At 41.3% G+C, this 14,127-nt stretch overlaps 1 protein-coding gene across 1 annotated transcript in view; it reads left to right on the top strand.

Moving 5' to 3' along the window:
• The window catches only part of LOC137433375 (contactin-associated protein-like 5), a 229,552-nt gene that overhangs the window by 149,610 nt on the left and 65,815 nt on the right, over positions 1–14,127 (top strand). Inside the window, exon 5 of the mRNA XM_078785231.1 lies at positions 3,736–3,972. Within this exon, the coding sequence (XP_078641357.1) occupies positions 3,736–3,972 (237 nt within the window). The remainder of the gene's footprint in view (positions 1–3,735; positions 3,973–14,127) is intronic.

The following is a 14,127-nucleotide window of genomic DNA, read 5'->3' as shown; positions in this document are numbered from 1 at the left end:
GCTCCTCACCACATACAAGGCTTTCATCCGCAGCTCAATGGAATACTGTTCTCCCCTATGGGCTGGTGCTCCTGCCTCACACCTGGCTCGGCTTCACGCTGTTGAATCCAAAGCTTTCAGAATCATTGGAATCTCCCGCGATGAAGCTATCTCTGAGGGCCTTTCACTCACTCACCCCAGGCAGGTAGGTGGTCTTTCTGTCTTCTACCGACTCCTCTCCGGCCTTGCTCCCCCAGCTCTCTCTGTGCTCTGTCCCCCAAATATTCCTACAGGTCGCACAAGATCTGCCAGCCACCCTCTGATGGTTAAACTGCCGAAATCTCGGCTCTCTGCTCACCTTCACTCTTTCATTCCTCTTTTCTCCCGCCTCTGGAACAAACTCCCACACTCACTTCAATCACACTCCTCCCTCCAGGTCTTCAAAACAGCTGTTCACCACCATCTCTTATCTTCCCCCATCCAAAACCTTGATCTTTTCTACCCCCACTAATTCACCCCAGATCCACCTTGTTTGAAATTCCAACTTCTTTCCTGGAAGTCTTGGCAGTGTCCATATGTTTTATACCTCTCCCACCCCCCCCCCCCCTCCCTTCCCATGCCTCCCCCCCAAAGCCCTCTCCCTCCCACAGTTCTCTCGATGTCTGCATGTCTCTCGGTCCCTGCTCTCAAATGTTGTGTTTGTGTCCTTCCCCCTCTCTCCCCATCTTGTCTACCGCTCCCGATGTTATTTGTTTTGTGTGTCTGTTTGTCTTTCTGTGTGATTAATGTTCGCTCTTTCACGAGCCTCGATCTTGTATACAAAAAAAAAAAAAAAAAAAAAAAAAAAACAGATTTGACCAGACGCCACCAGGATTTGGAAGAGGGAGACAGATAAGAGAGTTCTGTCCTGAGAACGGAGAGATATTGTTTCCTGGCTCTCCTGAGGGTGGACACACACTTGTTTCGGGCTTTGTGAAAGGAAATGAGATTTCCTTCCGTTGGATTTGCTTTCCAGGAGACGAAAGCAAGTTGTCTCTGGGCAACAGCCTCACCACAAGATTCCGTGTACCATGGACGGGAGGAAGGGTATGACAACTGAAGACGAGATGGGATAAATCTGTGCATGAGAGAGAGCAATTTGCTTTGGAAGAATTCCCAGGATGAGTTGATGTCAGAGGCGGTAGAGATGGGAGACCAGTCCAGATGATTGATGGCTGCTTGAAGACCGTGCCAGTTGGCCTGAGTGAAATGCCAGACTCGTCGACGCTGAGGAGGCTCTCTGAGAATGGTCAGAGAGATGTCCACTTTAACAAGCACATGATCAGATGAGCCGATTGGAGCAGAAGAAGAGCAGCAGACATTAGCAGGGAAGTTAGTCATAACCAAGTCCAGAAGAGAAGATGCTCCGTTGACTGAGATCCGGGTCAGGAAATTGACAGATTGTGTCAGTCCCAGTGAGTCACAGAAGTCCTTTGCTGAAGAGCCATGGCTGGTGAGAGAGGTACCCACACCCAGCCAACTGGCATGGTGACAATTGAAATCACCACATATGAGGAAGAGAGAGTTGGGATGGGTAGATAGAAGTTGGTCCATGTTATCAGACAGCGAGATGTAGATGGAGTCATCACTGTTTGGTGGACGGTACAACACACATATGAACAAAAGGTGGGAGCGAAGGGGAAGCCGTAGCCAAAGGTATTCCTGGGGGTGAGGTGGAGAGAGGGCAGTGCAGGGCGAGTGAGGAAGAGAGTTTTTGATAAAGATAGCAACCCCCCCCCCCCCCGCCACCCCCCCCCCCCCCCCCCCCATCCAGGACGAGGCTCAGGTCTATCATACCGGAGGAGGGAGTAACCTGGGAGAGATACCAAGGAATCAGAGACATCATGAAGGAGGAAAGTTTCTGTTAAGCAGATCACGTCTGGTTTGTCAGAGAAGCAACCTGTATGGAGAGATCAGTCAAGTTTGAGCGAAGGCCCCGGATGTTTGAGGTCCATACCGTTAAAGAAGAGGAAGGGGGAGCATCGGATACAGAACAGGGGGGGGGGGGGGGGAGCGGTAGGGTAAGATGTGGAAGAGGAGGAAGAGGTAGGGAGAGCTGTTGAAGGTGTGTCAGAGATTTCAGAATAGCTTGGAGAAAGGGAAGAATGGGGCGGACAAAAGGTTTGATGGTGATTGGGTGAGGCGCAGTGAGGTGTTATTTGACGAGGGGGAAGAGCGAGGCAGAAGGTTGAGGGAGATGAAGGTGAAAGTTGGAAGGGGGAAGAAGCGGGGAGGACGCTTTGAGGAGGAGGGGTGAGAGGGGAGTTTAGGAGGAGAGGAGTGAGGGAGGGTCTCGGAGGGGAGGGGTGTGGGGGGAGTTTAGGAGGGAAAGGGCAAGGGGGGAGATCTGAAAGGGATGGGTGATGGGGAAGATTTGGAGGGGAGGGGCAAGGGGGGAGATCTGAAAGGGATGGGTGATGGGGAAGATTTGGAGGGGAGGAGTGATGGGGAAGATTTGGAGGGGAGGGGTGATGGGGAAGTTTTTGAGGGAAGGGGTGATGGGGAAGATTTGGAGGGGAGGGGTGAGATTGGATTTTAGAAAGTGTACGATTAATGGGAAACGAACATTTATTGCAAAATGAGTGAAAAAATGAGATAATGAAATGAAATTATTAATATGAAATGATATTTGAAATGAAATAGAAAATGAAAAAATAAATGAAAAAATGAGATAATTCCACGGCACGACGGGTTGCTAAGCAACCACAGATAATTCCACGGCACGACGGGTTGCTAAGCAACCACAGATAATTCCACGGCACGACGGGTTGCTAAGCAACCACAGATAATTCCAGGGCACGACGGGTTGCTAAGCAACCACAGATAATTCCACGGCGCGACGGGTTGCTAAGCAACCACAGATAATTGCACGGCACGATGGGTTGCTCAGCAACCACAGATAATTGCACGGCACGATGGGTTGCTCAGCAACCGCGGATAATTGCACGACACGACGGGTTTCTAAGCAACCACAGATAATTCCACGGCACGACGGGTTGCTAAGCAACCACAGATAATTCCAGGGCACGACGGGTTGCTAAGCAACCACAGATAATTCCATGGCGCGACGGGTTGCTCAGCAACCACGGGTAATTGCACTGCACGACGGGTTGCTAAGCAACCACAGATAATTCCACGGCACGACGGGTTGCTAAGCAACCACAGATAATTGCACGGCACGATGGGTTGCTCAGCAACCGCGGGTAATTGCACGACACGACGGGTTGCTCAGCAACCGCGGATAATTGCACGACACGACAGGTTGCTCAGCAACCGCGGATAATTCCACGGCACGACGGGTTGCTAAGCAACCACAGATAATTGCACGACACGATGGGTTGCTAAGCAACCGCAGACGTGGCCCATTTTTTTGGCACACCTTGTATTACAAATAAGAGAAGACAAGGGTTGTGTTGTTTGTCAAATAATTTGTTCTTTCATATTAGTGGTGTGGGCTGCATGTATGTCATTCAATGTTTTTTCAGCAAATTTAAATGAACAACAACAACAGGCATTTCAAGGCCATTTTCCCTGTAAGAGCGGGGCCTGCAAATTTAAATGAACATTTCTGATTAGACATACCAACAGTTAAGTTGAAAGCATAGGGAGCCATTTTTAATTATTATGGTTGTAAACATTCCGTTTTGATGTGACCAAATTCTGAGAGGCTTTGTGCTTCTGTCCTTGCTCACAATTTGTCTTTGTCACAACTGACAGGTGCTTCTGCATCAGGCAGTGACAGTTTCCGGGGCTGCCTGCGAGCGCTTCGCCTGAACGGTAAGCCGCTGGACCTGGAGGGATATGCACGGGCGTCACCCGACGTTCGACCGCGATGCCCTTCGCCATGCCCGCACTGTCACAACGGAGGGCGCTGCCGAGACGAGGAAGGCGCGAACGAACGTGGCGGATGTGACTGCCGAGCCTCGTCCTTTGACGGGCCCATGTGCAGCACAGGTTCGTCAAAGCTTTACAGCATATGAATTTTGATAAGGTAGTCGGCTTTTAGTCATTTGTTTCTTAAATAATTACGAGTTCTTGCTTCTCTCTCTCAGACGTTCACAATTCATATTTATTTTGACATAACCCACCATTATCAAATTTGCTAAATATTCAGTGTAATTGGGAATATTGGAATTTCAAAAATGAAGAATATGGACTTGGGAATATTGGCAATTCAAAAATGAAGAATATGGAATTGGGAATATTGGAATTTCAAAAATGAAGAATATGGACTTGGGAATATTGCAATCCAAAAATGAAGAATATGGAATTGGGAATCGTGGCAATTCAAAAATGAAGAATATGGAATTGGGAATATTGGAATTTCAAAAATGAAGAATATGGACTTGGAAATATTGCAATGGAAAAATGAAGAATATGTAATTGGGAATATTGGAATTTCAAAAATGAAGACTATGGACTTGGGAATATTGGCAATTCAAAAATGAAGAATATGCACTTAGGAAAATTGGAATTTCAAAAATGAAGAATATGGACTTGGGAATATTGCAATGCAAAAATGAAGAATATGGAATTGGGAATATTGCAATGCAAAAATGAAGAATATACACTTGGGAATATTGGCAATTCAAAAATGAAGAATATGGACTTGGGAATATTGGCAATTCAAAAATGAAGAATATGGATGGGAATAGTGGCAATGCAAAAATGAAGAATATGCACTAAGGAATATTGGAATTTCAAAAATGAAGAATATGGACTTGGGAATATTGGCAATTCAAAAATGAATATACACTTAGGAAAATTGGAATTTCAAAAATGAAGAATATGGACAGGAATATTGCAATGCAAAAATGAAGAATATGGAATTGGGAATATTGCAATGCAAAAATGAAGAATATGGACTTGGGCATATTGCAATGCAAAAATGAAGAATATGTAATTGGGAATATTGGAATTTCAAAAATGAAGAATATGGACTTGGGAATATTGGCAATTCAAAAATGAAGAATATGGAATTGGGAATATTGGAATTTCAAAAATGAAGAATATGGACTTGGGAATATTGCAATCCAAAAATGAAGAATATGGAATTGGGAATCGTGGCAATTCAAAAATGAAGAATATGGAATTGGGAATATTGGAATTTCAAAAATGAAGAATATGGACTTGGAAATATTGCAATGGAAAAATGAAGAATATGTAATTGGGAATATTGGAATTTCAAAAATGAAGACTATGGACTTGGGAATATTGGCAATTCAAAAATGAAGAATATGCACTTAGGAAAATTGGAATTTCAAAAATGAAGAATATGGACTTGGGAATATTGCAATGCAAAAATGAAGAATATGGAATTGGGAATATTGCAATGCAAAAATGAAGAATATACACTTGGGAATATTGGCAATTCAAAAATGAAGAATATGGACTTGGGAATATTGGCAATTCAAAAATGAAGAATATGGATGGGAATAGTGGCAATGCAAAAATGAAGAATATGCACTAAGGAATATTGGAATTTCAAAAATGAAGAATATGGACTTGGGAATATTGGCAATTCAAAAATGAATATACACTTAGGAAAATTGGAATTTCAAAAATGAAGAATATGGACAGGAATATTGCAATGCAAAAATGAAGAATATGGAATTGGGAATATTGCAATGCAAAAATGAAGAATATGGACTTGGGCATATTGCAATGCAAAAATGAAGAATATGTAATTGGGAATATTGGAATTTCAAAAATGAAGAATATGGACTTGGGAATATTGCAATGCAAAAATGAAGTATATGGAATTGGGAATATTGGCAATTCAAAAATGAGGAATATGGACTTGGGAATATTGGCAATTCAAAAATGAAGAATATGGATTTGGGAATATTGGCAATTCAAAAATGAAGAATATGGACTTGGGAATATTGGAATTTCAAAAATGAAGAATATGGACTTGGGAATATTGGCAATTCAATAATGAAGAATATGGACTTGGGAATATTGGAATTTCAAAAATGAAGAATATGGACAGGAATATTGCAATGCAAAAATGAAGTATATGGAATTGGGAATGTTGGAATTTCAAAAATGAAGAATATGGACTTGGGAATAGTGGCAATTCAAAAATGAAGAATATGGATTTGGGAATATTGGCAATTCAAAAATGAAGAATATGGCATTGGGAATATTGGAATTTCAAAAATGAAGAATATGGACTTGAGAATATTGGCAATTCAAAAATGAAGAATATGCACTTAGGAATATTGGAATTTCAAAAATGAAGAATATGGACTTGGGAATATTGCAATGCAAAAATGAAGAATATGTAATTGGGAATATTGGAATTTCAAAAATGAAGAATATGGACGGGAATATTGCAATGCAAAAATGAAGTATATGGAATTGGGAATATTGGAATTTCAAAAATGAAGAATATGGACTTGGGAATATTGGCAATTCAAAAATGAAGAATATGGATTTGGGAATATTGGCAATTCAAAAATGAAGAATATGGAATTGGGAATAGTGGCAATTCAAAAATGAAGAATATGGACTTGGGAATATTGGAATTTCAAAAATGAAGAATATGGACTTGGGAATATTGGCAATTCAAAAATGAAGAATATGGACTTGGGAATATTGGCAATTCAAAAATGAAGAATATGGGCTTGGGAATATTGGCAATTCAAAAATGAAGTTTATGGAATTGGGAATGTTGGAATTTCAAAAATGAAGAATATGGACTTGGGAATAGTGGCAATTCAAAAATGAAGAATATGGATTTGGGAATATTGGCAATTCAAAAATGAAGAATATGGAATTGGGAATATTGGAATTTCAAAAATGAAGAATATGGACTTGGGAGTAGTGGCAATTAAAAAATGAAGAATATGGACTTGGGAATATTGGAATTTCAAAAATGAAGAATATGGACTTGGGAATATTGGCAATTTAAAAATGAAGAATATGGACTTGGGAATATTGGCAATTCAAAAATGAAGTATATGGAATTGGGAATGTTGGAATTTCAAAAATAAAGAATATGGACTTGGGAATAGTGGCAATTCAAAAATGAAGAATATGGATTTGGGAATATTGGCAATTCAAAAATGAAGAATATGGAATTGGGAATATTGGAATTTCAAAAATGAAGAATATGGACTTGGGAATAGTGGCAATTCAAAAATGAAGAATATGGACTTGGGAATATTGGAATTTCAAAAGTGAAGAATATGGACTTGGGAAAATTGGCAATTCAAAAATGAGGAATATGGACTAATGAATACCTGCCTTTGTTACCAAGGGAAAAGGAGAGAAAAGTTCATCATTTGATTGGAGAGGGGGGAGCACCTTAATTTCAGGGAAGGAGAGCTGGAAATCCTCGACGTTGTTGATGCTTCCCAGCCAATATTTAGCTGCTTCAACTTCCTCCTGACTATGCATAAAATTTTGCCAACACGAACAGATCTTAACCCAAGAATGGTCGCCACCCTCCAGCAGACCTCTGTTTTGTCCCAGATGCATCCCTCAGGTCATGGACTTTGCAATATCCTCCTTGAATAAATTTCCTAATCAATTGTAGGAATGCAAGAAAAAATCCATTTTAGAAAATAGGTTCTTGGATAAACATATCCAAGATATCTAAACTTGGATAAACATATTATAACATGTACCTCTTCCTTTCCTCCCCCCCCCCCACCCCCCTCCCCAGTCCTCTCCTTCCACAGATCTCCCAATGTCCCTGTTCTCTACTGTTGTGCTTGTGCGCTTCCCTCTCTCTCCCCATCTTGTCTCCCCCTCCCTTTATTATGTTTTATGTGTCCGTTTATGTTTTTTGTGTTTTATGTGTAAAGTGTGTTTAATGTGCTAGCTCTTACACGAGCCTCGATCTTGTATACAAAAAAAAAAAAAAAAAAAAAAACAAGCCTTGAGGCAGCAATGAACCCCAGAGCCTTTCCAAACATCCAGCAAATAATGGTAAAATACTGGAACTGAAGCTAAACTGACATGGTCAAGGATCACCAAGAACAGGTGCCAATCATAACACAGCCTTCCTGTTTGTTGCAGCAAAGGGGCGCCAGGGCAGCTCTTCAGCATACAACAGACGTTGCACAGACTGTAGGCGAAAAGCCATAAGCCGAGCAGACAAATCCACAATTCCATGTCCGCCCTCCGAGGATGGTACAGTATGTGAGGCCGAAGCCAGTGGTATCCATTCCAAATATATATTTATCAAAACCCGCTGGATATCAGGAATGAACTCCTTGGGTGGCTGCAAGGCAATTGGTTTGTTCCAAAATCTTGCTGCCATCAAGTTATTGATGACAAGAGTGCGGCCTCTATAAGAAAGAGATCACAGTATTCCTTCCCATACTCTCAACTGGTGTAATCTGTTCAATCGCCCCTTCCCAATTCTTCATTTCTACTTTCCAGCTGCTGAGATAGACGCCGAGATATTTGATCCCATCTGTTTTTGGCACTAAATTATGTGGGAGTGACGGTGGCAATGTTCAAGAAAGGTTATCTGAACCGCACCATAAAGCTGCACTTTTACTCCAATTTTCCCCACCTGAAGAGGCTGCAGAGAAATGGTTTGCAACGCTGCACCTGCAGCAACATTGCTTGGGCCTTTATTCAGGACGCAAACATCATTAGCATAAGCTGTGACCACAAATCTTGAACCACCTACAGCTCCCATACCCTAAGTTATTTGCTGCCTCATATATGTTAGAAGTGGTAGCAGGACAGGGGAAGCTCTCCACCACAAAAGCTTTCACCAAAAAGCTGAAGCAGGTCAGGCCCCACAACATTCCAAAAAGGCTTATAGAACTCTCCAGGCAAACCATCAATCCCATAGGCTTTACCATCTTTCAGGCTTTGCATAGTTCAGCAGCTGAAACTCAGTTCAGTGTGCATTGCTGGTCCTCCTCAACTCTCAGAAGCCCAGTAGTCAGCTCCTGCAAGGCCTCATCATTACTAATACTCTGGGGGAGTACAAGTATGTGTAAAAACCTTTTAAAACAGACTTGATCTCCTGTTGGGAGGTCACTATTGACCCATTAGCAGCACTTAGCCTGTGAGTTTGCTGAGTTTTTTTTAAATAGCGTTCTCCAAACTAAAGAATTCCTTATTTGGCATATCCAAAGTCATATAAGTTATCCTTATGCGTAGCAAGGTACGCAATGCCTGCTGCCATACCAAATCAGTCAATATTGCCCTCTTAGTCCATAACAACTGGTCACGTGCAGCATCCTTCCTTCCCAGCCCCATTAATCTTTCACTCCAAAGCTGCAATTTCGGCCTTTAGCGAATCAATCAAGAGGTTTTGCAATCTAGTGGTATAAAGACTATATTGGTGACAGAGCGATTTGACCTGACGCTTCGCAAGGCCCCACCACAGTCAAAGGTTAGCATTCTCGGATTTGGAGGAACGAATTTTTCCCCAAACGGCTCGAAAAGTGTCTTTAAATTTCACATCATTTAGCAGGTGTGTGTCAAGTGACCAAAACGCAGTACCACCTGATGCCGGGGGCAAGTTAAAAACCATTGAAACCAGGTAGTAGTCTCTGAAACCAGTAGGGAGTATCTGGGTGGTGGCTACCACATTTAGCATTGGCTTATTCACATAGAATCTGTCCAGCCTTGCCATTGATATCATCCCATCATGGCATCTGCACCAGGTATAGCACCGTGAAGTTGGATGTTGCAACCTCCATAAATATTTAAGGACAGTGCTTTATTTGAACTAGCAGAGTACCCGCCCCACGGTCAATCTTGTTCCAAGATTGCAACACATTCTTCTGACACATACCTTTATTTGGGTGGTGTATAAGCTACCGTCAGCTGCCTAAATCGCTCCCTAAAATAAAATACAAAAACAAGTAGAGATACATTAAAAGTACATCGCCCCCCATGCCAAATAAATAAATAACATATCCTCCAGGGCATGACATTGCCACAGTGCAACACATGGAGACAGAATTGGGAGGGAGCGGTGTACAATATTTGATTAATTGCATAATAAAAATAAATAAATAATCATAAAATAATTAATTTCTTAATCAATTGGCTAATAGCATACCTAAACCCCACCACTGCTCCATCTGAATTTGTAACTTTTTGAAAATTAATTAACCGCAAAAACAAAAGTTCATTCATTAATCAATACATCAAAAATACCCGTTATATCCAAATCACTTCATCATTGTCATGTCCAAATATCAGCTTCCTATCCCAAAATTTGCCTGAGATATTGCCCAGATGAGAAAGAAAATAAATAAATCATTAATAATTAAAATAATTAACTATTAATCGTAAAACAATTGATTTCTTAATCAATTGGCTGATAGCATACCTAAACCACCATCATTTCATCCAAATCTGTAACAAGTTATTAATCAAATAATTAAATAGAGCCTAGTGTTGGCTTAGCGGCTAGGGTGCCAGCTTAGGATCCTAGGATCCTGGGTTCGAATCCCGGTCGATCGCCGAATTAACACCAGGGGGGTTGACTCAGCCTGTTCATCCTTCCGAGATCGGCTAATTGAGTACCAGTTCACTGGTAATTCCCTGTGTGTCGTAAAAAGGCGACAAACAGGGTTGGCAGCAGGAAGGGCATCCGGCCGCAAAACATTGCTTCAAAAAGGGGACCAAAAAAAAACCAGAACAACCACGGTGCCCGAAAAAGGCCAACCCCCGCTTTGCGGGGAAAAATGGCCTCTAAAGGTGGGGTTATTTTTTGTTTTTTTTTAATCGAATAATTAAATAATTTATCGATTAATCAATAAATCAAAAATACCCTTTACAGCCCAAATCACTTGGTCATTGTTGTGTCCAAATATCAGCTTCCTATCTCAAAAAGTGCCTGAGATAATGCCCAGATGAGAAAGAAAACAAATAGGTACTTCAGTAATCGATAATAATTAAGTAATTAATCAATTAATTGATTAATAAAAAAAATTAAAAACACTTTTTGCCCGGACAAACAAGAAAGAAAAGAAACAGTGAAAACTCTTAGTACTCCCTTTCGGTGCACCTCATCCCCCCCCCCCCTTTTTTTTTTCTTTTTTCTCTTTTTTTTCTTTTTTGTATACAAGATCAAGGCTCGTGAAAGAGCTTACATTAATCACACAAAAAATGAAACAGACACATAAAACATATAATTAGGGGAGCGGTAGACAAGATGGGGAGAGAGGGGGAAGCACACAAACACAACATTTGAGAACAGGGACATCGGAAGATCTGTGGGGTGAGGAGGCGTGGGAAGGGGGGGGGGGGGAGAAGTATAAAACACATGGATACTGCAAGGACTTCCAGTAAAGAAGTTGGTATTTCAAAAAAGTGGATCTGGGGTGAATTTGCGGCGTTAGAAAAGATCAAGGTTTTGGATGGGGGAAGATAAGAGATGGTGGTGCCCGGTGATCACTTTATGCAGTGCTTGGAGATGGAAAAGGAGAGGAGCTGTGTACAATAAATCGATAATAATTGAGTAATGAATCTGTCAGCTGATTAATCAAAAATAAAGAATACTTCCCACACGGATGTTGGGGAAGTTGAAGCTCTTACATTTTCCATTCTCAATTATTTGGAACAAATTATCACCCACCCTACCCATAGCCCAGATTGTCATGACCACTATTCCAATAATTTGGATTTGTTCTTCACCTCCAATCTGCTGCGTTACAGCTACACAATTTCACCTCTAATTGGTTCTGACCACAGTCTTGTGAACATCACTTTACTTGCCACCACTCCTTCTCCTCCGACTGCTCCGACTAAACACCAGTATTGGCATTTAAATAGCGCTGACTGGACTGGTTTACGAAATTTCTTTTCTGATTTTCCCTGGAAAGACTCCTGCCTCTCCTTCAGCGATGCCTCTATCTCTGCTGAACGTATAGCTGAAGTGAATGTTGCAAGAATGGAGGCTTATATCCCCTTCTCTTTCAAGTCTATCTCTCCTACCAACTCTTGGCTCAATATTTCCTGCTCTGCAGCAATTCTTGCAAGAGATGCGACATATTGGACATGGAAAAAACTCTTCTTCCTCCAACTCACATTCAGCTTTCATATCTGGCAGAAATCATTGCAAACATGTTGTTTGTGAGGCGAAGCATTCCTTTATCCAAAAGAAATGTGACAACCTCTCATCTTCTTCCACTAATAGATTTTTCTGATCCATAGCTAAAAGCATCTCCAACAACTTCTGTTGCTCTACCTTTCCTTCACTTTTCCGTTGCGATGATACTATCGCTGTCTCTACGTCTTTTTAAAGCAACTCTTTTTGGTTCTCTTTTCTCCTCTAATTCCACACTGGATGACTCTAACATTCCATCTCCCTCTGATGCACCCCTTACCAATCCTATGCCCCTCTCTATAATCTCTTCCCATGCAGTCAATAAAGAAGTACTCTCTCTATGGACATAAGCAAGACATACAGACAAGATGGCATTCCTCCTTTTGTCTTGAAGGGGTTTGCTTCAGAACTTGCTCCTGTGCTTGCTCGTTTGTTTCGCTTTTGCTTAAAAACCCAAACTTTTCCTCTTTCCTGGTAACATTCCTAAATACAGCCTATTTTAAAGAAGGGTGATCGTTAAAACCCTTCCCACTATCGTCCTATTGCTCTGACTTCTACTGTTTCCAAAGTCTTTGAATGTCTTCTCAATTCCCATTTCCTCAAGCATCTTGAATCTCACAGTCTTCTATCTGACCATCAATGTTATGGCTTTCGCAAGACAAGATCTACCGGTGATATCCTTTCTTACATTACGAATGTCTGGGCCTCTTCCCTGACAGACTTTGGATAATCTTTTGTTGTAGGCCTTAATATCCCAAAAGCCTTTGACAGAGTTTGGTATTGGGGTCTGATATCCAAGCTTCCCTCTTTCAGCTTTCCTCCTTCACTCTGCTCTCTCATATTAAGCTTTCTCTCCGACCGCTCTATCTCCATAATGGTTGATTGTTCAACATCTCCCTCCTTCCCTATCAACAACGGTGTTCCTCAGGGTTCTGTCCTGTCTCCAACACTCTTCCTTCTTTTTATCAATGACCTTTCTTCCACAAATAACCAAATGCACTCGTAAGCTGATGACATTACATTCCTCCATGTTTTTTCTCATCTGCCCCATCTTCCCTCACTCGATCTACATGTTATTTCATCACAACCACCTCTTTAATTTGGATTTGGACAAGATTTCCCAATGGGATAAATATAATCAGGTTAAGTTTGATGCTTCTAAAACTCCATTTTTTCCCATCTCTCTCTAAAACTTCTCTCAACTCTCCAATCTCCTTTGAAAGCTCCACAATTATACCATGTGATACAATGAACATACTAGGTATTACCCTAACATCAAATTTATCCTGGAATCCACACATGACACAAATAGCTAAATCTGCCTCGACGAAACTAGGAGTCCTGTTCAGATGTTGAAGATTCTTCTCCTCTCAACAGTTTCTTCAGCTATACAGTCACGTGAAAAAGTAAGTACACCCCATGTAAAGTTTTGACTTTTTCAACATATTTCAACATACAGCTATTTGATCTTCATTTCAACAATATTGATAGATAAAGGTGATATAATATAACAAATATCATGAAACATTTACATTTTGTAGTCCATTGTATAATTTAAATAAACATAAATGCAAATTTTGCATGTGGAAAAAGTAAGTACACCCTTGGCTCGAATAGGTGATATTGCCCCCTTTGGCAGAAACAACCTCAAGTAGGCGTTTCTTATAACTGTCTACCAGTCTCTGACATCAACTGGGAGAAATTTTTGCCCACTCCTCCATGCAGAATTCTTTCAGCTGTGCGATGTTTGAGGTGTTTCTTGCATGCACAGCTCGTTTCAAATCCCCCCACAACATCTCAATGGGATTTAGATCCGGGCTTTGACAGCCATTCCAGAACCCTCCATTTCTTTCTTTTCAGCCATTCCTTGGTGGATTTACTGGTATGTTTAGGGTCATTGTCATGTTGCAAGGTCCACCTTCGGTTGAGTTTCAACTCTCCGACAGATGGCTTTACATTATCCTCAAGCACCCTCTGGTACAATGAAGAATTCATAGTGGATTATATGATGGTGAGCTGCCCAGGCCCTGATGCGGCAAAGCTGCCCCAAACCATAATATTTCCACCACCAT

The sequence above is a fragment of the Myxine glutinosa genome, chromosome 10, assembly GCF_964187855.1.
Source record: "Myxine glutinosa chromosome 10, kmMyxGlut1.1, whole genome shotgun sequence".
In the NCBI taxonomy this organism is placed as follows: Eukaryota; Metazoa; Chordata; class Myxini; order Myxiniformes; family Myxinidae; genus Myxine; species Myxine glutinosa.
This window is presented reverse-complemented; position numbering and strand designations above follow the sequence as displayed.